This window comes from Chinchilla lanigera, unplaced genomic scaffold (assembly GCF_000276665.1).
Source record: "Chinchilla lanigera isolate Chin_1 unplaced genomic scaffold, ChiLan1.0 scaffold00055, whole genome shotgun sequence".
NCBI classification, from domain to species: domain Eukaryota; kingdom Metazoa; phylum Chordata; class Mammalia; order Rodentia; family Chinchillidae; genus Chinchilla; species Chinchilla lanigera.
The window spans coordinates 15,113,904-15,138,436 of record NW_004955456.1 but is presented as its reverse complement, the minus strand read 5'-3'; the positions used below and the strand labels follow the sequence as shown (position 1 = coordinate 15,138,436).

Here is a 24,533-nt window from a genome sequence, read left to right as displayed (position 1 = left end):
TCTGCATATGGCAGCGGTGATTTCAGGCCTCCTACCTAGTCCAGCTCACGGCACTCACATATTTCCCACCACTCTCACAGCCACTCATCCTCAAGCCAATCCCTTCTTCATGAATGAATAAAAATTGGGTTCAGCCTTGGGTCAAGGCCTTTGTTCCACAGAGTCATCATCATGGCTGGACTTAGGACCCCTTGCGTCCCCATAACTACAAATACGCTTTAGTGTCTTTATTCTCGCCATGGATTGCACTGGAAGTGGTAGATTGGAATTAACTCACTAGAATTCCAATAACTTTTCATGAGATTACAAATATAAACTTCCTGGGCCATGAGGAGGACTGGGAAGGGCTCTCTATAATAGCAGTTATTTCTGATTGCTGTGCTGAAAGATTAGGAGTTAAAATGACATGCTGAAAATCTGGACTCCATATGGCCACCTTTCTTTTAGAGGAACCATCTGTGATAAAAGGAGGTACATTAGAAATGGGCTTTAACTGGGTCTAGGTAAAATGTAAGGGTATTTAAGAAAGAATTGGATGTGCTTGCTTCGGCAACACATATGCTAAAATTGGAACGATACACAGAAGATTAGCATGGCCCCTGCGCAAGGATGACACGCAAATTCGTGAAGCGTTCCATATAAAAAAAATAAAGAAAGAATTGGAGAAGGGGATCATCAGGAAAATGACTGTCAATCTGTCCAGTGAAGTCTGCAAAAGCCACCTGCAAATATATAGCTTGTTATAATAATATAGCATTTTGAGTCAAATCTATGGGTAAAACTATTCTAGAGGGATCAGCAGTGAAAAGCTGAGTAGAATGGGTTCTTCCATTTATTATAATTTTAGTCATTTGTTCAGAATATAATTGTAAAGCTTTTTACCAGTTGATTAGGAAGATAAAGCCATTCTATGGGGGAATAAATGATTATCATAGAATTGACCTAACAATCCTGTAGGAGAACTTGGCATGTTGAATACATACAAGAGGCTATTGAATGTTAACACGATACACCTGGAGTTGGTGCAGAATTGATTCTACTGGCTGTAGATCCCAAGAGGCTTCCATGCTCAAGGTGCATGGAGAGTCAATGTGAGGGTCAGCCTGAAGGTTTTCAGAAAGATGTTTTAGTTAATAAGTGGCTGTGCCTAGTTCAGGGCAGATTCAATTAATATCTCCTAACAACTTTTGGACATCATTCAAAGTCAACAGAAAATCTTGTCTTATTTTGATTTTTTGAGGTCTCATCGCCTGTTCTATTAATAAAGTTCCTAAATAATGATAAGGGCTGGAAGCCTATACCTTATCAGGAGTTGTACAAAGGCCAAAAGCCTTTAAATCCCTTTTCACCAAGGCAAACAAGTCTTACCACAGAGATTTAGAATTAGTTACTAATAAAGTATCATCCACATATGGATGATATATGCTTGAGTGGGGAAGAATTGTTCAGGAACTCATTAATATTGACACCTTAACTAAAATAGTGTGTGAAATTATTAAATTCAATCCTTGGTTTCCATAGGTGGGAACCTTAGAATTAGAAGATTGGGATAGGATTGGTGAGAGTTTAAAAAGAGCTCATGGCAGGGGTGAAAAAGTGTCATCAAAAACATTCCCTTGGCTGTTAGTAAGATCTGTTTCAGAACCCTTAAACCCCATGCCATCTAAAGCACTAATGCTAGAGTGAATCTGGGAGGATGATAATAGAAAAGAAAGATCAGATGGAAAGGAAAGCCAAAATTTACAATAGGAAGAAGGGCCGACACATGGGGAGGTAAAATCTCCAGGTGCTCCCCCTATAATCGGGGAAGAACTAACGGTAGAGACAGGCAGTTGGGGATCTTGGCCAGGTCCCAAATAGATCATCACCAGTTCAAGGCCAGCCTGGGCTACATCGTGAATTCAAAGCCTGCCTGATGTGAACTTGTCCCCTGAGAAACTCCCAAAGAAAAAAAAAAACAGGTCACAGAAAGGTGGGCCACCAGAGATGTGTACCTCAGAATGAGGTGACCCTGCTGTGTGCTGGTTTTGCAACCTTGGCTGAGTCACCTGCCCTCTTTAAGGCTCAGTTTCTCCCATATAAAATGAGACTTCAGGGGCTGGGGATTTAGCTCAGCGGCAAAGCGCCTGCCTGGCAAGCGCAAGGTCGTGAGTTCGGTTCCCGGTACCGGAGAAAAACCAAAAAAAAAATAAAATAAAATGAGACTTCAGGCCCTGCTTTTGGGCCATGGTGAGCTCCACTTCACTAGGAACAGGAGTGTTGCCATGATGGTCACAGCTAGGCTGTGGGTCGGGTCAACCAGCCAGCAATGTCCTTGTAAAGAGCCATGAGCCCCTACATCTACCTGTTCAACAGCAAATCCAGAGGAGGGCTGGCAAGAGGGGTCAGGCTTTGTAGCCTCGTTCTCACTGGGCTCTGAGGACTGAGGCCTGGCCTAGGCCTAGGCTCCAAGCACTCAGACTACTCTGTATAGCAGGTGGGGGTAAAGTGAGAGGAAGCCCCCCTTTCTTCAGTATTCAAGAGTGAACCCAGGGCCTTTGCACTGAACTATACCCCAGGCTTTTTTCCATTTTATATTACAGTCAGGGTCTCCCTAAGTCACTAAGTTGCCCAGGCTAGGCATGAACTTGTAACCCTCCTGCCTCTGCCTCCAGGGGTGGGACAGGTCTTAAAAGTTCCAAAACTGCACTATCCAATAGGGTATCCTCTGGATATGAGAGGCTATTTAATTAAAATTCAATTAAAATTTAGAAAATTTAGATCCCAGTTCCCCGGACACACGAGCCACACCACCACCCTCAAGAGCCAAGCGTGTCATAGACTAGAGAATCAGACCACAAGAATGTCCACCACTTCTGTTGCACCAAGAGTTCCAGGAGCCCCTTCCTGCCAACCTCTGGTGCCTACAGCCCCACTAGCCAGGCCTCCTCAGAACACCAGTCACACAAGCAGCTTGTCTATGAGACCAGGGTTCCCCAGGGGCCCTGCCAGATGTCCCTGGGAAGGGCTGGATGAGAAGCTCGAAGGGGACTGTAATGGGTCTTCAGGCCTCCCGAGCCCCGCACTGACTTCACTCGTGTGCACCGCACACATCGTGTCTGCCTGCCTTGGAGCCTCTGGGCCCAGAGCACCCAGAGGGTGGGCTCTCCTTGGGTGGGTCTCCAGGTGGCTTCCCAGGCAGGGACCGCACCACCCGGCCTGCTAGCACGGATGCGGAACAGGGGCTCCCACCTGTCCTGTCCTTCTGGTGGCAGCAGCTCCATCTGTCCCCACGGAAGACACCCGGGTGGTAGGAGGCCAGCAGGCCGGCGTTATTGATGCTCACTTTCCGCAGTGCGGACAGCCACTGGTTCAGCTCGTTCACACACTGTGGGGACAGCACCGTCACCACCCCAGAAGCCACCCTTCCAGCCTGCAGCTCCCCTGCCCCTCCGCGGCTCTGAAGCCATGGGCAGAGTCTGGTGAGCAGAACCTCCAAGCACCCCAGCACCTGCCAGCTGCATGAGGTGGCCTTGGTCATCTCTTCTCTGTGGCTCTGCACTCTGACCCAAAAGGGCAGCCCTAGCAGTCAGAGTCCCCCGGAGCCAGTGACCTCCTCTCTCCGAGCTTGGCACTGTCACACCTGGGGAGAAGCCAAGCCTCTCAACCTTAGCCTTCCTGCCTTGTCCTTGTCCCAGAGACACACCTGCCCCATCCCTCGCCATGCCACTGTTCTAATGCCACCCGTCAGAGGCCCTCCCTACCCACCCTAAGGTGGCAGCCCCCTCTAAGTCCCCTTTGGTCCCTTCCAAAGTGCTTGGGAGGCTGAGGCAGGAGGACTGCCCCAAGTTCAAGGCCAGCCTGCGCTACATGGTGAGCTCAGGGTCAGCCTGAACTACTAGTGAGACCCTGTCTCCAAAACCAAACCCAGTACATTCATTGGTCCATCTTCTCCCCTCAGATATAAGCTTACAGGGAGGGACTCCACCACTGCACCCCTCACCTAGAATTGTGCCCAGAACCTAGTAGCTTCTTTATATATACATATATGCATGCGTACACATATACAGTAGGTTCCTGTATAATGTGTTCCATGATTCTGAAGAAGAGGGCCACGTCTGTATTCGTGCAGGAAGGGTGGCTGCACTCATGTTCATCACCCGATGCAGTTCACAAACAAAACGAAAACTTTGCCAAACACTTCTGTTTGCAAACTAAACTATTTGCAAACAAAAGTGTTTTGTGAATTAAAGTGCCACCGTATATGTATATACAGAATCCACCAAAATCATGTATACACACCTCAGCAGTTCACCATACTAATAAATGTCTGGAAGCTAACGGCCACCACTGTGAGCACCTCTTGTAATTGCAAAGGCCAAAGGTGACACGTTTTAATCTAATGATGCCTCAATAAATTTAGTATTAAAATATTTATATGTTTTTTTTTCCTGATGTGTACTCTGTATATACACACCACATACGTTCCTTGTTTAAAAACTGAGTTCCAGGGGCTGGGGATTTAGCTCAGCGGCAAAAGCGCCTGCCTGGCAAGCACAAGGTCGTGAGTTCAGTTCCCGGTACCGGAGAAAAACCAAAAAAAAAAAAAAAAACTGAGTTCCTAGCACCTGGGAGGCTGAAGCAAGAGGATCGCTAATGAGTTTGAGACCAGCCTGGGCTACAAAGTGCTCAAGGCCAGCCTGAACTGTATAGCAAAGGATGATGGATCTCAAAAAGACAAAAAATAAAATAAAAAATTAAAACTGAGTTCTGTTCCTGCAATGAGGTCACTGAGTGAGGACCGATAAATGCAGACCTAAATGAGGAATTGTATATAGTATATACGTTACAATATTCAGAACAAAGACATGGGCCAGGGATATAGCTCAGCGGCACAAGCGCCTGCCTTGCAAGCACAAGGTCCTGAGTTCAATTATGGGTACCAAAAAAACCCAAAATAAAAAACGAAGATATGGTCAAAGGAAACTCCGACTTGACTTTGCTTTTGTTTGCTTATCTCTTACACGCAATACTGTAATGTATAACAACATAAAATTACAGTACTGAACAGTGCAGTCAGCAAAAATTACAGTACTGTAAAAACAAGGTACAAAAAAGAACATTCTCTATAGAGATGCACAGAACTGTACAAAAAAAAGACAGGTCATCAATCTGAACAGCATGTCTCAGTCCTAAGTCTGAACAGTCATTCAACAGGCAGGCTGTTAAATGAGGAACATGTGTATTTGTGTGCATGTACATGTTTTGGGGTGATGGGACATAACATGCTTAACACATTCTCTGCTACGGAACTATATCTGTAACCCTCAAATTTTTTTGCTTTTCAGTACTGGGTTTTTTTGGTACCAGAAATCGAACTCAAGGCCTTGTGCTTGCCAGGCAGGCTCTTAGGCCACTGAGCTATATCCCCCGGCCAAGTACTGAGGATGGAACCAAGGGCCTTTATACTGAAGCTACATCCCCAGCCCTTTTTTATTTATTTTTACTTTGAGACAGGCTCCTGTTAAACCACCAAGTTGCCCAGGTGGGCTCAAACTCGTGAGCCCTCCTGCTTCTGCTTCCCAGAGTGTTGGGATTACAGGTCTGTGCCACCTGGCCCAGCTCCTCAATAGATACTCTTAAATGAATGAATGAGTGAGAACAGTAATGAAGAGATGAACAAGGCATGGGAACATGTACCAGAGCCCCACAGGAGCATAAATGTGTGATCATTACATGTCAGTCCACACAGAAACATACTGGCTCAGGTATTTGGAAGTACAATTTCCCAAAAATGTGCAACATGGGAACTCCAAATCACAGGGATGTGTGCATTTATGCCAAAGACTACCCCCACCCACCCACCCACAGAGCACAGGGATGGGAGACCCGCTCCTCCCCCAGGTGCCCCCCCACCTTGCACTGCAGGTAGGCAGTCTGAGGCCGGCCCATGTCATCGGTGTAGATGACTTGCATAACGTGTGAGCTGCCGAAGCTCTTCTCCTCCACCTTTTCAGCGGCGCGGATGTTGGCCAGCTTGATGAGGGCGCTCTTCTGGGGTGAGCAGGGAAGGGGTGGCTCAGGGTAGCTCCACTTCCTGACTTTGGGCCTCAGCCTCCCCTTCTGTGGCAGCACCAGGCTTGGCTGGGGACCTGGAGCACAGCGACCTCAGCCAGGACACAGCCCTGACAGATGGTGACCAAGAGCCCAGGGCCTGGGAGGGGTGCAGCCAGCCTAGAAGGCCCGAGCTTCAGAACAGCAAAAGACGATGGGCCTACTCCCCAGGGCTCCAAGCCCTGCCTGTAGGGACCTGGCCTATGCCTGTACACTGATCAAGCTTCCAAGTGGCCTGTGCGTTCCCAGGCTTTCCCAGGCATTGCTGAATGGAAGGAAACACGACTGAAACAGGGAGATGGTGTGGATCTAAACACCCACCTCCCTACAGGGCCCCCAACTTGCCAAAGCCAAATCCGTGCCCTCTTGCCACCTTCTCCATTTTTTTTGCAGAGCTGGGGGTCAAACCCAGGGCCTCCAATACACCCAATGTATCCGGCAAGAACTCTCCTACTGAGCTTCAACCCAAGCCCCTTACCTTGGTTTTTTTTGTTTTTTTGGTTTTTTTTGAGACAAGGTCTCCCCTTGTAGTTCAGGGTGGCCTCAAACTCAACAATCCTCCTGCTTCAGCCTCCCAAGTGTTGGGATTACAGGCAGGCACTATCATGCTGGACATAAACAATTTTCTAACAGAGCTACAGACAGAATAAGCTGTATTTGTGATAGTGAGTGCCCCGTCATCAGAGGTGTACAGACTTCTGGGAATCTTGGTAAGGTGATTAAGTGACCCAGACAAGATGACCTTTGCAATCCCTTCCAGCACTAGCATTTGGTGATTCTACACTCCTGCCTCCTCCAGGAAGCCTTCCATGGTCGCCCCAGGCTTCCTCCTCACTCTGGCCGCCCTCCCCAGCCCAGCCACTGTCCGGGTCCTTGTTCACTCCTGCACCATGCATGCCACAAAACTCCAAGGCTTCTGAGCCACCAAGTACCCTGGGGCTCCCAACCAGAGGCAGCGGCACTGTGGGGAGAACCAGACCTGCCATGTGACCGCATCTCTTCGAGTGGGAATTCACACCAGCAGTCTGGGGAGGTGCGCTTCCCCTGGTGGCAGCAAGGGCCCATCTAAGGGAAGGCCAGCTCAGGGCGGACGTCACAATGCCCCAAGTATTCTGGTCAAGCTGTCTGACTGGCTGTCGCAGACCAATGATGGTCAACTGGGGGCCGGAATTAAACAACACCCGTGTGGCAAAATCTCTCAGTCCTGGAGCACAGGACATGTAAGAGCAGCCTAGGAGTCTCCCGCGCGAGGAAGCTGTGCCCCTCATCGGGGGACCCCTAGGCTGGCTCCTCGGGACCAGGGACTGACAAGCTCTTTCACCTCCCCCTATACCACTCACCTGCTCAGGCGGGCTGAGCATCCCGCACAGTGCCCCCAGGGCCTGGATGCCCGGGGTCCAGGTAGCCCAGAAAGGGGTCCCCAGCCCTTTTTTTTTGGGGGGGGGACAAAGCTCAAAAGGGAGCTGCCTAGGGGACACAGCGGCTCCAGTAATCCCATCTGTCTACCTGGCACGACGTGTCAGGCCTCGGCTGAGACCATCTCATCTCAGGGTCAGCAATGCAGAAAGTGGGGCCCTTCCCACGTTTACGGGAAACACTTTTCCTACGTACACTCATCTGACACCCCAGCGGCCAGCCTCCCTCCTGACCCACCTTGGAGCTGGGCGTCTTGGCGAAGCTGAGGGCATCAGTGGTGAGGGAAAAGTGGAACTTCTTGAAGGAGGAGGACGCAAGGGGGCCTTTGCCCTTGGTCCTGTGGATGAAGAGCGGCCCCTCCTTCACCAGGGGCGCCTGCAAGCTCAGGCTCCGCTGCAGGTCCAGCTCTGCGGGCCCAGGCGGGAGGGCAGGACGAGAGCGGAGAGCAAGGCTAGGACCCAGGGGTGGGGCCGCGGGGCGGAGCAAACATGGGCCGGGCGGCGGCGGGTGGGGCTGTGAGTGACACCGGCAGCGATGGGCGGAGCCACAGGCCAAGTCCGAGGGAACCCCAGATTGAGGTGAAGCCAGAAGCTGGGGGCAAAAGCAAACCCAGCGAAGAGGCAATGGGGTGGGGTTGCGCAGGCATGCGCTCACCCTCCTTCTCCCCGATGTCCACGAGCTTGGTGATAAAGTCCTTCAGCTGGGCCACGCCCTGCCGCACGGTGGGCTGTAGCGGCTCCATCCAGGCCTCTTTCGCCCTGGAAACCGGTGTGTCCATGTTGGCCACATTCTGGACCGCCTGCGGGTGACAGCCAAAAGGACCAGGCTTTGGTTCACGGGGGATCAGGAATGAATGGATCATGGCACAGAGGCCTTTAATGGGATCTGATCACTGAGGCCATTTGGTTTGCTTGGGGAGGGTACTGGGACTCGAACTCAGGACTTTGCACTCGTCAGGCAAGCGCTGTGCCCACTGAGGCCATTTGGACACAAACTATTGGCCTTCCTCTACAAGTTTTTGGTTTGTCTTACGTACTGAGAATTGAACCTACAACCTTTGCACTGAGCTGCATCATCAGCCCCTTAATATTTTATTTTGTGACAGTGTCTCAGTAAATTGCCCAGGCTTGTGATCCTCCTGCCTCAGCCTACCAGAGTGCTGGGATTACAGCTGTGCACACCGCTCAGCTCCTCTCCAGGTTTAATACCATAATGTTGGGGACCCCATTCCAGTGCTGGGCGGCGAGGTGCAGCCTGAAGAGTCCAGAGACCCAGGTTGGAGGGCCAGGATTCACCAGACAGGCCTACGGTTACCTCCGTCTCCTCCGGAGCCTGCTCCCTTATCTCTGAGACGGGCTCAGTGGAGGCGACCGGGAGAAAGCCTTGGAAACTGTAAAGTGCAATTCCAGGCAAGGCCTTCCGAAGCCAGCTGGGGTCACAGCAGTCCTGCCCAGCCCCCTAGGCAATAAGCAGCCTGCCATCCAACCCCGGTCGGCACGTCCGCACCTTGGCCAGAAGGAGTAGAGTGCGGCTGGTGCGGGCGTCTGCGTGGCGCTCGCGCAGGTGGAAGAGTTTAGGTGCCATGATGGCGGGAGAGAAGAAGCGCAGGCACAGGAAGCTGGTGACGGCAATGAATGGCACATTCTGGAGGGGAGTGGAAACAGGGGCTGGAATCCTCCGGGCGTGGGCTCCTGTCAGCCCCCTCCCCGCCCTTCTGAATGACCACGGCCCCGACTCGCGTTTGGGATCCTTTGCTCTCCCCTCTGCCCCGACCCCGTCGGCAGAGGGCGCACCTCATGCTGGGCATCAGGGAAGCGCTCCCGCACGCGCTTGAACAACTGGCGAAAGGTGGCACGGACGACAGCGGGGCATGCGCGAACCGAGCGGCAGAGAGCGCTCATGAGCGCCCCCAGGTGAGCCCGCAGCGTCTGCGCGCTCTGCTCCAGCACCTCGGCCTCGCTTTGCTGACGATGCAGCCCGGAGCACCTGCGCGAGCCGGGGCGGAGGGACAGAGGCGCGCGGTCAGCGCCCACACATACGTCGCGGCGGATAGGAGCTCCAGGGGACGCAGACGCTGAAAGGTATTAGCCGAGACACGGACACAGACAACGCGCAGGTGGGCAAAGCAACGACAGGTCAACCCAGGCAGAAAGCCATAACCACATGCTTGCAGATCGACCTGCTCTCCCACCGGCCTCACCCTACATCCTTAACTTCCACTTTGCTGGGGTCCAGCTCCACGTACTTCTTCTCCTCGAACACCCTGTCAATAATGGGGCCCAGGACGCCGTGCAGATACCGCATCCCCGCCACCTGGGGGCCACCGCGAGCCGTACTAGTCAGTCTCCCACCTCCCCTGAGCATGCCCTCCCAGCAGCCGGCCTCCCCGGCCACCCCGGCCACCCCGCGCACCATCTGCCTGCAGTGTCCCCCCGGGACAGGGCCAGGTACACAACTAGGCGCCTCAACAAACTGCTTCTCCATACTGAATGAAGTCCTTGGCCTTTAAAGGCCCTGGACACTGCGACAGAAGGGGCCTCTCTGCATCTCAGTGTCCTTATCTGTAAGGGAGGGATGACATCTACCACGCACTTCACCTTCAGAAAAGACTCCATGGACTTTGAGGCGAGAGAGTTGCTCCGGAACAGGGTGTTGGCCTCATCTACAAGCAGAGAGGCAGTCAGCAGGGAGTGGGCGAGGCTCTGGGGGACGCAGGACAGTGGACCCAGGGGCTCTAAGTGGCCTGCCGGTACATAAAGGGCATCCACGGGCTGGGGACGTAGCTCAGTGGTAGAGTGCTTGCTTAGCATGCACACGGCCCTGAGTTCAATCCCCCCAGTACCACAAAAAAATCAAATACTAAAGGGCATGGTTGCACCTCCTCCCATCCCACCTCTGCCCCTTCTCTGTGCCCACCCTTGCCCACCTCGATAGCAGGGGCACCATCAAGCGCTAAGGAGGCCCCCTCCCCCTGCCTGGGACAGCTCCCCGCCTCACTGGTGCGACCCAGCTCCAGCTGAAAGAGCAGATCCAGAAATTCCTTGGCCAGCCCCTGCCCCAGGAAGAGCTTGAGCAGGTTGGTGGCCACCTCCTGTCGGCACTCGGTGCTGGTGGTCTCCTCGATGACTGCGATCAGCTGCCCTGGGCCCTGCAGGGGGCGGTAGGGAGAGATGCAGCCCCTAGTGGAGGACTATGGAGTACCACAGGAAGCGGGTGGGCCCTGCGCCAGGCCAGCGCCTTACGAGGCCTAGAACTCAGTCTGCTACTCTCCAGGATGGGTTCAGACGGGCAGGGAGGGCAGGTCCACCGGCCCCACTCCCTCCCACCTGCCCCCCGCTGCCCCCGTACCTGGGTGCCCAGCTTCACCTCCTGGCACAGCAGCTGCACTAGGGGCTGGTAGCAGCCAGAGGACAGCACCGTCTCGTCCCGCAGCCGAACCTCCAGCTGCAAGGAGCCCAGGTTGCCCCTGGAACGGGCAGCCTGTGACCTCTCCACCAGGGACCCAGGCCACCCTGGGCTGAGCCCCCTCTCACTGTCCTGGGTCTTTGCACCTCCAGCCAGAGTCTAAGCATCTCTGCTCCCGCCCTCCAGCTGCCCTGCTCTGCTATTTTCTCTATTTGGAAGGCCCTTCTGCCTCAGGGTTCATGGAAACTCCATCTATTTTCAAGGCCTGGCTCCTTGCTGCCTCCAGAATCCTGTGGACCCCAAGTTGGCATGCCAGGCTCCTTGACCCCGGATCTGTAAACACCCGGATGGGGCAAAGGTGGGTGTAGCTCAGTGGTAGAGTGCTTGCCTAGGATGGATGCAGCCCTGGGTTCCATTCTCAGACTGCAAAAAATAAGCTCCCAGATAACACTTCCTGTGTACCCTTTCGCCAGGACGCAGTTTCCAGGGCATGGTGGTACACACCTGTAACCCCAGAACCTGAGGAGGCTGAGACAGGAGGATCTCAAGTCCAAGCCTAGCCTGGGCAACTTAGCAACTTAGTGAGACCCTGTCTCAAGATTAAAAAATAGAGGGAGTGGGAGAGACTGGGTACTGAAAGGAAAAGAAAGAAAAAAGAGAGAGGGAGGGACGGGAATGAAAGAAACAAATAAAGGGATGAAAAACCTGCCAGGGAAACTGAAGCTCAGGGAGGTTATGCAGTCTGCCACAGCAGACCTAACCCTCTGGGTGAGGGCACCCAAAGCTACCATTCCCCACAGCCCCTGCTGCCCTCCACAGAGCCCCACAGCTCAGCAAAGGCACTGCCTGGCACACACTCTGTGCGCCGTGCAAGCCATCAAGGTGGCCCTGGGCCCTGTTCAGAGCTACCTCCTGCTGAACACACCCCCTGCCACCTGTCCCTGTCCTTAAGGGTGCAATGGGGGCCTGGGGCCTTCTGCACGGAGCCAAAACCAAACTATCTAAGGGGACACACAAGCAGGCCAATGTTTTCAGTGTGTCTCAAATATTGCAGGACCATTCTTATACCGAGAAAGTATCTATCTGAAATTAAGGGGTTTTTGCTTCCTTTTGTTTCACAGTCCTGGGGATTGAACACACAGCTTCCACCCATGCTTGGCAAATGCTGTCACTAAGCTACACCCTCAATCCTTTTAAAAAAAAATTTTTTTTTTTTTTTTGTCTTTTTGAGACAAGGTCTCGCTATGCAGTTCAGGCTGAACTTGAGCTCACTTTGTAGCCCAGGCTGGCTCGAACGCGAAATGATCCTCCTGTCTCAGCCTCCTGAGCGCTGGGATTACAGGCGTGCGCCACCACGCCCGGCTCTTTTTTAAAATTTTGAGACAGGGTCTTGCTAGCTACATTGCACAGGCTGGCCTCAAACTCGTAAGCCTCCTGCCTCAGCTTCCAGAGTAGCTGGGATTACAGGTCCATACCACCACACTTGGCTTGAAATTCCATTTTAGTTGGGTGTCCTATCCTTCACCTGGCAGCCCTGTTCCTAAGGAATCCTGGGGAAGGTGGTCAGAGCTGTGATCAGAGACACTGACCCTGGGGACAGAAGCCCCAGTGCTGAGGTCTGCAGGAGAGTCCTTCCCGGAAAGTGCCTGGGTGCTTGTACAACCTGCCTGAAGGTAGGAAGCAAACCAGCGTGGTCCTGGAGCTCAGGGGACAAGGCTGACAGAGTGGGACTGTGGGAAAGGCGAGGGCTGCAGGAAATAGAGCGCTCCATGCTTGACCCCTGACTCTGCCCCTGCCCCTGCCCCTGCCAGCTTTCAAGCCTCACCCTCTCCACCCCCCAGCACCACCATCAAGCTACACACTCACTCAGCCCGCTGGCTCTTGGACTGGTCAGGCTGCAGCCGGAACCACCCTTCCTCCTGCTGGGCTGCACGCACCCTCTGGACACTGACCACCACCTGCGGGTGGGCAGAGGAGGGGGGTGTTCAAGTCTCCTCCTTGCATGGTCTACTGAGCTCTTAAGGTAGAAGGGCACCTTCTTTCCAAGGGTCCCTGAGCACAGGTGAGACAGCTGCTGATCCTGGGAGCCCCTGGCTTCCTGAGGACGCCAGCTGGGGCAGGTGCGGGCTGGTGGGGGTGGGGTGTTGCTTACTTTGCCCAAGAAGTCATTTCGGCTGACCAGGTCCCAGTCCCAGGCCTCCACGCATAGCACGTCCGTGGCCCCCTCCTCCAGTTCAAACTCAAACGTCTCGTTCCAGCGTGGGTAGCAGGACTTCTTTACCACCTGGCCAGAGAGCAGCTGATGGGAGTAGGGTTCTCTTCACCAGGCTCCCTGGGCCAGCTAAGGGTAGAGCCCCTGAAAGACCTCCCCCGGCTCTGCCAAGAGTTCACCCATTTCACAAAGGGGCAGTCTTTATTTTTTGAGACAGGGTTTCACAATGTAGTTCAAGCCAAACTTGAACTCACTATGTAGCCCAGACTGGCCTTGAACTCACGGCGATCCTTCTGCCTCAGCCTCTCAAGTGCTGGGATTACAGGTGTATGCCACCCGGCCCAGCTTTAGGTGGGGAACATGAGGCTCAGAGTGGGGGACACACTTGCCTGAGGCCACAAAACAAATCAGCAACTCCACTGAGAACCTTAATCTTTTTTTGTTTGTTTGTTTTTGTTTTTCTCCGGCACCGGGAACTGAACTCACAACCTTGCGCTTGCCAGGCAGGCGCTTTTGCCGCTGAGCTAAATCCCCAGCCCTGAGAACCTTAATCTTGACCCTGCCTGCAACCCTGCTGACCACCCAGGTTGTTTCCAGAGGTGACAGAATAGACAGGGGGAAGCTGTTGGACTTTGGGGGTTACACCCCCTCCAGCTGTCTGCACCTCTCCCTGCCCGCTCCAGCCTGGCTAGGGAAGAGGAGCCAGCAGGTCTTCCCCGGGAGGCTGTGGTTCCAACCTGAACCCTGACCTCGCCGGGGAGGAGGAGGTGGTGAGGAAGCGAGCAGCTAGGACGGGGCGGGGCCGGGCGGGGGTCCCTGGTCCTCGTGCCCCGCCCCGGCCCACCAGCCTCTCACCGAGGTCTCCTGTGTCCGGCCGTTGTACCGCACTCGGACAAAGGGATCCGACGCACCATTCCGGTCCTTCGGAGCGAGGTCCCTGGTGGCAGGATGGGGACAGCACGTTACCCATTTGTCACCTGGGCCCCTGGCAGCTTCCTCATCAGTGCAATGGAAAAGATGACACCCCACCCCACCCCACCCCTCCACCCCGCCGCTGAGGTCTGGTGAGGTAACCGGCTCCCAGAAAGGCCGGCCCAGAAGCGTCCTGTGTGGGGCGGGTGACCCGCGGCCCTGTCCACCCTCCTCCTGCTCTGCACAGGTAGAACTTTACCAAGCCCAAGTCTGCTCCCAGCAGCCCCTGCTTCAGGCCCTCTGAGGAAGAACAGCACAGCCCACTTCCTTTTCCATACTTTACCTTCTAAGCTGCTCATCTGCCCTTCTTCCCCACCTCCCACCCACACTGGGGATCAAAGCCAGACCCTTATACACGGAGCTATATCCAGCCCTTTTTTGAGACAGGGTTGCACTAAATCACTCAGCTGCTCAGTCTGGGCTAGGACGTGTGATCCTCCTGCTTCAGCCTCCTTGAGTGCTGGGATTACAGATTTGCACCACCAAGCTGGCTTTTTCTTTTCCCTGCTTAAAACTGTCTAAGGGGCTGAGACTGCAGCTCAGCGATACAGTGCTCCCCTAGCACACAGGATGCTGAGGCCCATCCTCAGACCTACACACACACACACCAACGAAACCAACAACTATCAGAACTCCAAGGCTTGGCCTGGAGCAGGTGGGCCAGGAATGGTCAGGAGAAAATGGTTCTTGTTCTTCTGCAGCGAAGGAAGTTTCTTAGCTGTAGCAAGGCCCAGCAGGGCTCAGGGCTGAGGATGATACAAAACGAGTCCCCCTTCCCCTCGCCCTGAAGAGAGGCCAGTGCTGCTCAGGGGAGGCTAGGCCAGCCATGGTGTGCCCACCAGCCCTGAGGGGAGGGCAGCGCGAGGAGGCCCTGGCTGGTGGTGAGCGCGGGGGACGGCACTCGAGCACCTGGGGGAAAGCAGCGGAGGGGTTGGGGCCCAGCAGCGGCCACACGTGTGCACACCCACGCCCCAGACGCTCTGGTGCCAGGCGAGGCTGAGCACAGGGGTGGACTTCCCTTTGCCAGAGCCACGCGGTTTCCCCCACGGTGGGGTGGAGGGGACGACACACGACACGACCGGAAGCCCAAGGCATCCATCACCTGACTCACACCCTGAATTTGCAGGAGAGACGTCTTCCTCCCTCCCAGACAGGGTGACCACAGCAGGGTGAGGGACACTAGTTCCCGGGATGCTGGCTGGGCAAGGGGTCCAGGGAGGAGGTCTGGAGCCAGCAGGGAAGGCGCCTCCCACAGGGAACGCGTGACTCACACCAGACGCAGACAGGAGTGGGGCCTGCAGCTAAAAGTATCCTGGGCCTGGGCCTGTCACAGGTGACTCAGGCCCACAGAGCCGTGGAAGCCACTGACCTCCTGGGGAGAATCCCTAGCCCCGGCTGAAGATTTTCAGCAATTCTTTTTACCCTGCACCCCACTAAGGATCCGTACACACAAGAACCCCAGGGCCAAGCTTACAATGGGGTTAGCCCAAGGCAAGGCAATGGAGCTGTACTCACAGTTCAGGGTCCCCTTCGCCCTCTGCCCCTTGCTCTGTGGTACCCGAAGCTCCACCATCGAAACATCATCCCCTCCCCAAAGCCACATCATCTCTGAACAGAGGTCCCCTGTGCAACATGCCTGGCCTGAGTCAGGACAAGCTCTTCAGGCCATGTATGTGTGTATGTGTGTGTGTGTGAGAGAGAGAGAGAGAGAGAGAGACACAGAGAGAGACAGAGAGAGAGACAGAGAGAGAGTGCCAGCGAGCAGAGTTGAATCCAGGGCCTTCAAATCAAGCTACATCCCTAATCCTTTTTTTTTTTTTTTTTTTTTTGACAGCTCTTTTTATATTTTATTTTGAGACAGGGTGTCACTAAGTTGCCCAGGTTGGGCTTGAACTTGGGATCCTCCTGCCTCAGCCTCCAGACAGCACGACCACACTCACTTTCCAGACCCTCTCTTGGTGGGAAGAGGCCTCAGGACCCAGCGGTGGGGGAAGCTCCCCCGTTTCCACCTCACCTGGCCTCCAGGACAAAGCAGCGCAGCCGGCAGCCCGGGGTCCCTGGCAGCACCTCCAGCCGCAGATGGATCTCGCCTTGCACCTCCTCATCCCGGTCCACCTCCGTCAGGTGGGCCCAGCCGGTGAAACCTGCGGCGCCGTGGCTCAGCGGGGCCTGGCCGGTCCCCTGCACATCCCCTACCCTCAGCCTCCACCACCTCAGGAACCCTCCCGAGCACTTGTGAGTGAGGGGCTGCTACTGCTGGGGAAACTGCAGCTCCGAAGCTGAGCAGCAGGGATTAGAATCCAAATCAGGAGGCCCGGGCCTGTCCCCCATGATCCTGCCATGCTGTATTTTATGCCCTGACCCTGACTCATCATGGGGCTGTGCTCTCTGCCCTCAGCTTCCCTGCTTTAAAACAGAAGGACAGCAGCTCTCCCAGGGCTGCTGGGAGCAGAGCCTGATGCACAGATGGGGAAGGTTCCAGAGAGCCCGAAGGATCAGCATCATCGGGGCGTCTGGGCCCCAGAGGCAGGGCAGAAGAGGGCTGCGGCCTAACACGGGCCAAGGGCTCGGTGAATCAGCAGAACCTACAGAGCCCCACACCGGGCCCAGCCTCACAGACAGGAGCAGGGGGGCTCAGAGAGCCAGTAAGAGGGTCCCTGAGGCTCCACGGCAGAGCCCAGACAAGGCAAAGACCTGCCCAAGGTCACAGCAAGGCAAGATGTGCGCTCCAGGAAGCATCCAGGGGGCTCGCCAGCTTGACCAGCACCGCCAGCCCCTCGGTCCAGGACAGACAAGCACCTGACAGGCCCTGACGGGGAGGGCCCCCTCCACCTCAGGGGTGGCATACACGAGGCCCCTCCTCCATCTGCGGGACCCTCACATCCCCCATTAGCAGCCCCTCTTCCCCCCAGGGAGGTGCTCATCCTGAAGCCCAGAGGTGGCTCTTCCTGGGCTTGGGGACAGGAGGGAGCTCCGGGGGATGGGAGGGGGCGAGCAGGAAGCTGTGGGCTCCCTCCTGAGGATCTTACCCTTGGGGAGTGAGGCCAGCGTGTCTCTCGTGAGGCAGACCTTGCCGATAACGTCATCCCGGCTAGGGGCAGAGATAGAGTCAGAGGGGCTCCCAGCACCCCCTCCCACAAAGCTCCGGGCCCCCTGCCGGGATGCAGAGCAGCTCCACCCCTAATGCTGGTGCAGGCCCTGGATGGTGACAGTTATGGCCACAGGATGGCTCTGCATTTAGACCAGCACTTGTGCCCACACACATGCCAAGCTCACAGCCTCTGCGGGCCCAGTTCATGGCTAACACTTCCACAAACACCTGTGCCTATTTGCATGCACACGAATGTGTGCTGTGACGTGTGTACCACAGATGCACACACACACAATGACACACTCCAGCCCTCCCAGGAACCACCAACCCATTAGGGGAGAAGGCTGGCGGGCAGAGGCGGCCACCCCTGGGCCACACACCCACCTGAGCGCATCCTCATCCATGACGTAGAAGGCCACAGCATGGAAGGTGGGTGGCAAGTGCACTTGATACTCCTCGCCCCAGAAGGGGCACAGGGTCTTCCATACAGTGGCCGTCCTGCAGGAGGGGACCCTCAGCACTTGCTCCGGCCACCCCCAGCAACGACTGGTGTGGGTGCTTTTCCTCACCCTAGATCCCACCACTAGCCATCAGCCATCAGTCCCTGCTCTTCCTCTCTGCCCGGGATAGATGGGGCACAGGCCATGTTATGGTTGGGGAAACTGAGGCCACTTTTGGGAGGAGCTGGCCTCAGGTCACAAGGCAGGGCAGCTGACCCCCCCCAGCTTCACCCAGCTCTGGTCAAACCTCCAAGATCAGCCGGGCGTGGTGGTGCACGCCTGTAATCCCAGCACTCGGGAGGCTGAGGTAGGAGGATCTGTGCAAGTTCAAGTCCAGCCTGGGCTACAAAGTGAGCTCAAGGCCAGCCTGAACTGCATAGGGAGACCCTGTCTCAAAAAGGAAAAAAAAAAAAAAAAAGCCTCCAAGATCAGACCTGAACACGTGGGACTCAGTACGACACGAGGGTGGGGGAGCCAAAGCCAGGAAGGCCCCAGGTGAAGGCCCGGGGGCTGCTGTCACCCCTGCTACTTCAGCAGGTCACATGGGCCTTGGAGCCTCAGTTTTCCTGTCTGTATTGGGCCAGTCAGAGCCACCACGCCCCGTTCCCACGTGCTGTGAAGGGTCGCACAGCCGGAAGAGATAATCACTGTAGGACTCCCCCAGGGAGAGGGGTCCAAGCAAGCACTGGATGGGTGAGAAAGGACTTGAGTGCTGACTTTGCCACTACTTGAGTGTGTGACCTCGGAGAGTTACTCACTCTGAGCCTCAGTCTCCTGTCAGTGGAGTTTAGTGACAACGCGTGCAGCTAGCTCACTGTAATGAATGGAATGGGCTAGCGAGGGATCAGCACCGGCGCAGAGGAGCCAGCACCCCATACATGGCAGCTGCGGTGACTAATACTGTCATCTGTCTCTCTCGGGGGTGTAAGGGCTGCAGAGATGAACCGAGGCAGGTGAGAAGCCTCTGGCCAGGTGCCTAGCAGGCGGTAGCTAATCCCTGGACGGGCATTAAGGCCAGTAATTAGCCAGTGTTACAGGCCGGTCTCTCATTCCCCAGGCAGGGGACAGAATCCAGGTCCTCGCACACACTGGGCAAGCGCTCCGTCACCCAGCTGCACCCCCACCCCAGGCCGGGTCCTGTCACCTCCTAGCTGGTGCGTCAGGAAACACAGGGTCACCGGCCAGCTCCTCGGGGAACGGCTGGCGGCTGGGTGAGCGGAGGAGGCCTCAGCCCCGGCTGGGCTCCTACCTGAGGATGGGCTCACCGTCCACCTTGACGATACAGTACGGGTCGCTGCTTCCGGTGCTGCAAGACACACAGGCAAGGGGCGGGGCTGGTAGGAGGTCCCAGGACCCCAGAAGACAGTGACGGGCTCAAGGCACCTCAGGCTGGAATATGGACCCCATCCTCTGCAGGAGGGGGCCAAGGAGGGGAAGGCAGGGGCTCCCCACCCATGGGCAGGGGTGCAGGCATGGGTGCCACTCACTGCTCTTCTTTCCTGCCCACTCCCACCCCACCCTGCCTCACCCTAAGACTGAGTCCCAGCAGCAGCCCCAGCATCTCTGAGTACCCCTACACTGACCCCCAAGGTCTAGACTCTTATGCTCCCCTCCAAACCTTTGCCTCTGCCATCCCTGAATCCTCCTTTAAGAACATTCCCCGGAGAAATACTTCAAAGAATCAACAACTGGGATCTCATCTTATTAAAAAGTTTTTTCATATCAAAAGAAATCACAACAACAACAAAAAGAAATCACCAACACAGTGAAAGGACAGCCCACAGAGTGGGAAAAAATTTTAGCCAATCGTACCTCAAAGGACGTCTATCTAGAACATATAAAGAATTGAAAAAACTCAGACTCAAATCCCAGCATGCTGGGAGGCTGAGACAGGAGGGTCACAAATTCCAGCCCAGCCTGGGTGAGTCATCAGTTTAGCAAAACCCTGTCTCAAAATAAAAATAAAAAAAGGACTACAGAGATAGCTCAGTGTGAAGGCTGTGAACTCAATACCTAGTAAGGTTAAAAAAAAAAAAAAAAAAAAAAGATTAAAACCCCCACTCCCTGAGGCTGGAGGTAAGGGCTCCTTCCCCATCCCATGCCCCTGTTTCTCCCCACCCCAGGATACGGACTGAAGTGTGAGGCTGTCAGCAGCTGCCTTCCCCACCTACTTGAGGGTAGAGACCATTTCTGGGTCCCAAAGGGCCTAGCACGGGGTTTGACACAAGACAGGGTCCCCTAAGTGCTTCCTGAGTGAGTGAATGAACGAATGGAGAAATAAACGAAGGCATCCAGTAATCTGCTGTCCAGCTCTGGTGAAGAAAGCCCCAGTCTGCTCCGTCCACTACCTGGGATGGTAGGACTCTGGGGGACGGAGGGGCTCCAGCCAGGACCAGGGTGGGGGGTGAGTGTTTCTAGAAGTGTCCCTCCAGCCAACTGACAGCCATAAAGACAAAGTGCATTTACATGTGGAAGGCTGGGGAATTCCAGCTCTACTTCCCAATTTCCTTTAGAGGGCTCTTCCAAGCGTGGATGCCACAGGGTGCCACCACCCAAAGGCCTCCTGACCAGGACAGGAAATGTCTCCCAAAGCTGATTTGGCTTCTATAAAGGGGGAACTGTGAGCCCAGCTGCCTTGGGTCCCTCAGATGTCACGAGAGGGAAGCTCAGTGAATGTGAGCCCTGCCTATAACATCCCCCAACTACACAGCTATGACTGAAAGGCCCCTCCTCCGGGGAGCCTCCTGGGAACACCCTACTTGGGCCCCCCAGGCCAAAGCCAAAGCCAGGAGGGCTCGGGCCTCTGTGCGCCCCACGAGCTGGGCTGGGCTGGGCTGCAGGGCCCAGCAGGCAATCATGCATTTGTACAAGGAGCTCAGGGGAAGCAGGGAAGCGCTCAGCGCCAGCTGAGGCAACAGGGGCTTCTCTCTGGCTGTGCCCCACCAGGGCATCCCTTCTGCCCTGCTGGGGCCTCCTGGCCTACAGTGCTGGGACAGGGAATCCCAGGTCCTCCCGGCCAGTGCAGCACTGCCCCCGCTAAGCTCCCACTCTGTGAATGAACAGCACCCAGGCTGCAGGACAGCAGGGGTGGGAGGGGACAGTGTCAAGAGAGGGCTGAGCGAGTGTGATGAGCACACACCTGCACACACCTGCAGTCCCATCACTCAGGAGGGTACAAAGGTCCAGCTCAGCCGGGGCAGTTCAGCAACTAACAAGTGCATGTTTCAAAACAAACCAAAAAAAATGAAAAAGGCTGGGGATGTAGCTCAGTTAGGAGGCCCTGGGTTCAACCCAGATACTGAAACAAATAAATACATAGCCGGTGGCCACTGGCCCGGTCCGGCCTCTATATTTAGGGCCTTGGCCGGGTCTAAAAGGAAGGAGAGGGCAAACCCTGAAATAGCCCTGGGCGTGGGAGCCCTTGGGTCACTGGTCACCGTGGGACTCAGCTCCTGCCCAGCTGACCCGTGTACAGGGACTGGAGACAGGGGCCTGGCGGGGGCATCAGAGGCTGCTGCTGCTGACGGTGCAGCTGTGCTCTGAGCCTTAAAGAGGAGTGAAAGCCCTGGCGTGGACGTAGCAGGTGACATCTGGGTAGGGAGTGCTTGTTGCTCAGAACTCAGTCAAGACCGGCCAATAGGAGAAGTAGTGAACTTCCTGTCCCTGACGCAGCTCAGCAGACAGGCCTGGGCCAGGCGGCGCTCAGTGAGGCAGGCTCCTCTCCACGCCTGCCTCAGAGACAAGATGAGACCTCCCCAAGACCCTGCACCAAGCTGAGCGGGAGGCTGAGTCCTAAGGGGCCCCAAAGCAAGCTTGCACACAGCAGGCAGGCCCATCTGCAAATGGGAGATCTAAGTCGAACCCAAAATGTGAAGGCCCTTACACCTGTTCTCCCCCACTATAGCCAGGTCTCTAACAGGTCCCTAACTGATGTGGCCCAATCCCTGAAGGCTCAAATGCTACACCTCTGCCCCCTCACCACCAAGGCTGCAGGGCAAGGATGGGAGCCTGGGATCTGCCCAAGGGCACCAGGAAAAGCAAAGAGTCTGAGAAGGGTCTTGAAGGATGTGCAGGAGTTTTCTGGAGGGCAACAAAGCAGGGCTGTGAAGGGAGCTGGCAAAGTGTGAGAGATGGAGCTTAGGAAGTGGCTTAAGTGGGGGTGGGGATTGGTAGAGCTGCAGTTGTCACCACAGGGAAGGCAGGGGAGTTGAGGAGGACCAGGGACACTAGCTGGCTCTTCCCTGGGGATGGAGGCTCCTTGCCCAGGGGATAAGAAACAAGGTTCCTGGCATCCCAGATAGGACTGGCCCAATAGCTTCTGCGCCCTGGAGCCAAGCAGCAGAGCCAGCTGCTGCGGGCTGGGAGGGAGGCGACAGACGGAGGGGCTGCTCCTCCCAGCCAGAGGAGGCCAAAATGACCTAGTTACAGAGCACCGGGTGGAGTGGGGTGGGGTGGAGAGTGGTTACAGCCCGGGCCTGAGGGCTAAGACCCTCCCCCAGCTCCTCTGCCTTCTCATCCAGAAGAACTCCTTCCCAGCTCCAGCCCCCTTCTCAGGTCCGGGAAACCCACCTGGAAATGGCCCGGCCCCTCCCGCGCCATTGCCATGGCAACCGCTGAGCTCGGCCTCGGCAGGCCCAGGGGGCCTTGAACTGGAACCACTCCCGGCGCAGAGCGTGCCGGGAAGCTCACCGGGGCCACCGAGCGTGAGCAGTGCGTGCGTGGGAGAGATGCCCTGGCCCGCTCCCGGCTCCCCCCACCTGGCAGCCACTTCTCTGCCTCCTGGCAGCCCGCTTGGCGCTCCACAGCCGGGAAGGATACAGCCTGACAGACTTTGGACCTTGTGACTCCCTAGGGCAGCGAGTGTCCCCAGAACTCTTCGCTTCCTACTGCTCCCTAGGGAGATGTCAGGCACTACCCTCAGTTCACAGGAGGGGAAACGGGCTTCACCAGCAAGGAGCTGCCTAAGGCTGCACATGAGGAAGGAAGAGGCCGAGCCAAGATGGGGAGCCTGGGGTTGGGCAGGTCAGGCACAGACCTCCTGAGAAGGTGGGGTGGACCATGGACCCTTCCCTAAAAGCTCCCCCAACCCTGCCAGGGACCAGGGAAGCCCTGAAGATGTCAGGGCGTGTTAGGTGCTCCAGACACAAGCCCTTGCTCTGGTCCCTCAAAAAGAATACTGCAGGCCTCTGAGCTTCGGTTTTCCCATCTGTAAAATGGGAAGGTAAGCCAGATGCGGTGGCACACATGTGTGAGCCCAGCACGCTGGGGGGCTGAGGCAGTAAGATCACAAGTTTGGGCCCAACTTGGGCAACTAACAGAGGTCCTGCCTCAAAATTAAAAAGGGAGAAGGGGGCTGGGGATGTAGCTAGGTGGCACGGTGCTTGCCTGGCAAGCTCAAGGTCCTGAGTTCAATTCCCGGTACTCCCTCGCTAAAAACGGGAGGTGAGGGCTGGGTACATAGCCCAGTGTAAAGGCCCTGAGTTCAAAACCCAGAAAACACACACACACACAGGAATGGTGCGATGTGGGTGAGGGATGGACGTGGGGACTGAAGCCAGGGTGCAGGTAGAGAGGGCACAGTCGCGGTGCGGCCCACGCCCCCACCCCGCAGGTGCCCTGGCCTGGCCTCCGACCTCACCCATGCCCCGCCAGCCCTGCCCTGCCAGGTGCATGGCAGGAAGTCCCGGGACAGCCCCCTGGCCCCAGCAGTTTCAGATGCACACTTCGGACAGCTGGGCTTGCAGCCACTGAGCGACCCCCGACTCTAGGGGGACCCCGCCCCTTCCAGAGCACTCACGGCCTGCTCCCTGCGGTGTCACCCGCGCCAGGCCCTGCCCTAGCCAAGCCCCTTTCTCTCGCAAGCAGCGGGGCGCTGAGCCCCCCGCAGGTCCGGAATCCCTCTCCCTCGTCGTGTCTGCAGCAAATCTCACTGTCCCCATTTTCCCTGCCATTCGCCTCTGCTGTCCTTGTGGGGGCCGTGGGGACCCCGGAAAGGTCAGGCGTCGAGAGGGGCAGGGCTCTTCCTTGGAAAGTTGGGGCGCCCACCCCCGGCGCGCTCACATGTCCTTGGCGGGCAGGTTCTTCCCCTCCACGATGCGGATGGACAGCGAGCTGCGCTTGGCCATCACGGCTCCGCGACGCGGGAACAGGACGGCTGGGTCCCGGCGACTGGCGACAGGCTGCAGGCAGAGCGGACAGGACAGGAGCGCGGGGGCGGGGAATCGCTTGCACTCCATTCCCCCGCCCCCGCCCCACGTGCGGGAGGGGGGAACCCTGCTCGGGGGAGCGCCAATCAGCGGCAGGGGCTCCCCGCGTGGGGCGGGGCCGGCCTGCACCGCGGCGCTCATTGGCTGCCTGGGCCAGGGCGGGGTGGGGGCTGCGCGGAGGCGCCTACCCCCAGAGGGCTCTGGGCGCGCCAGCGGGGGCGGTGGGGCCGGGGAATCCGTAGCGGCTTGGCAGGCGCCACGCGTGATCAGAGTGCAAGATCCGGGCGCGCCGCGGGGGCGGCCTGACTGACACACAGGCCGGGGGGCGTGCAAAAGGAGGCAGGTGGGCGCACACCTATAATCCCAGCACTCCGGGAGCCAGAGGTAGGAGGATCCCAAATTCGAGCCCAGCCTGGGCAATTTTGTGACTTAGTGAGGCCTTGTCACAAAATCAAAAAAGAGGCTGGAGATGTGGCTCAGTCCGGAGGCTCTGGGTTCAATCCCCAGTCACGAAAAAACAAGAAGCACACACCCACAGCGCCAAGATTGCGCTAGTCACCCAATCTGCACGGGCAGCCCTGCGTAGGCGTGAGTCACAAAAGAAGGAGCGATCGGTGAAATTAACAAACGAGACGGAG

General features: G+C 56.3%; 1 protein-coding gene across 9 annotated transcripts in view; it reads right to left on the bottom strand.

Annotated features, from left to right (window-relative positions):
• Rasa4b (RAS p21 protein activator 4B) overlaps positions 1-23,912 on the bottom strand; it is a 28,969-nt gene extending 5,057 nt beyond the window's left edge. For 4 of the 9 annotated variants that reach the window (XR_001236354.1, XR_001236353.1, XM_013520630.1 and 1 more), the window contains exons 1-18: positions 23,750-23,911; positions 18,939-18,995; positions 17,574-17,687; positions 17,128-17,189; positions 16,113-16,242; positions 13,982-14,063; positions 13,067-13,213; positions 12,781-12,872; positions 10,858-10,975; positions 10,507-10,657; positions 10,107-10,171; positions 9,710-9,822; positions 9,303-9,495; positions 9,016-9,153; positions 8,164-8,308; positions 7,747-7,916; positions 5,896-6,033; positions 3,232-3,367 (exon numbers count right to left, since the gene is read on the bottom strand). Coding sequence is in view for 7 of the 9 variants with exons in the window: in XM_013520630.1 (XP_013376084.1) it covers positions 3,232-3,367; positions 5,896-6,033; positions 7,747-7,916; positions 8,164-8,308; positions 9,016-9,153; positions 9,303-9,495; positions 9,710-9,822; positions 10,107-10,171; positions 10,507-10,657; positions 10,858-10,975; positions 12,781-12,872; positions 13,067-13,213; positions 13,982-14,063; positions 16,113-16,242; positions 17,128-17,189; positions 17,574-17,687; positions 18,939-18,995; positions 23,750-23,814 (2,116 nt within the window). In the remaining 2 variants the exon portion in view is untranslated. The other 5 variants (XM_005396826.2, XM_005396825.2, XM_013520631.1 and 2 more) reach the window with 4 other exon arrangements.
• Between the last annotated feature and the right edge of the window lie 621 nt (positions 23,913-24,533).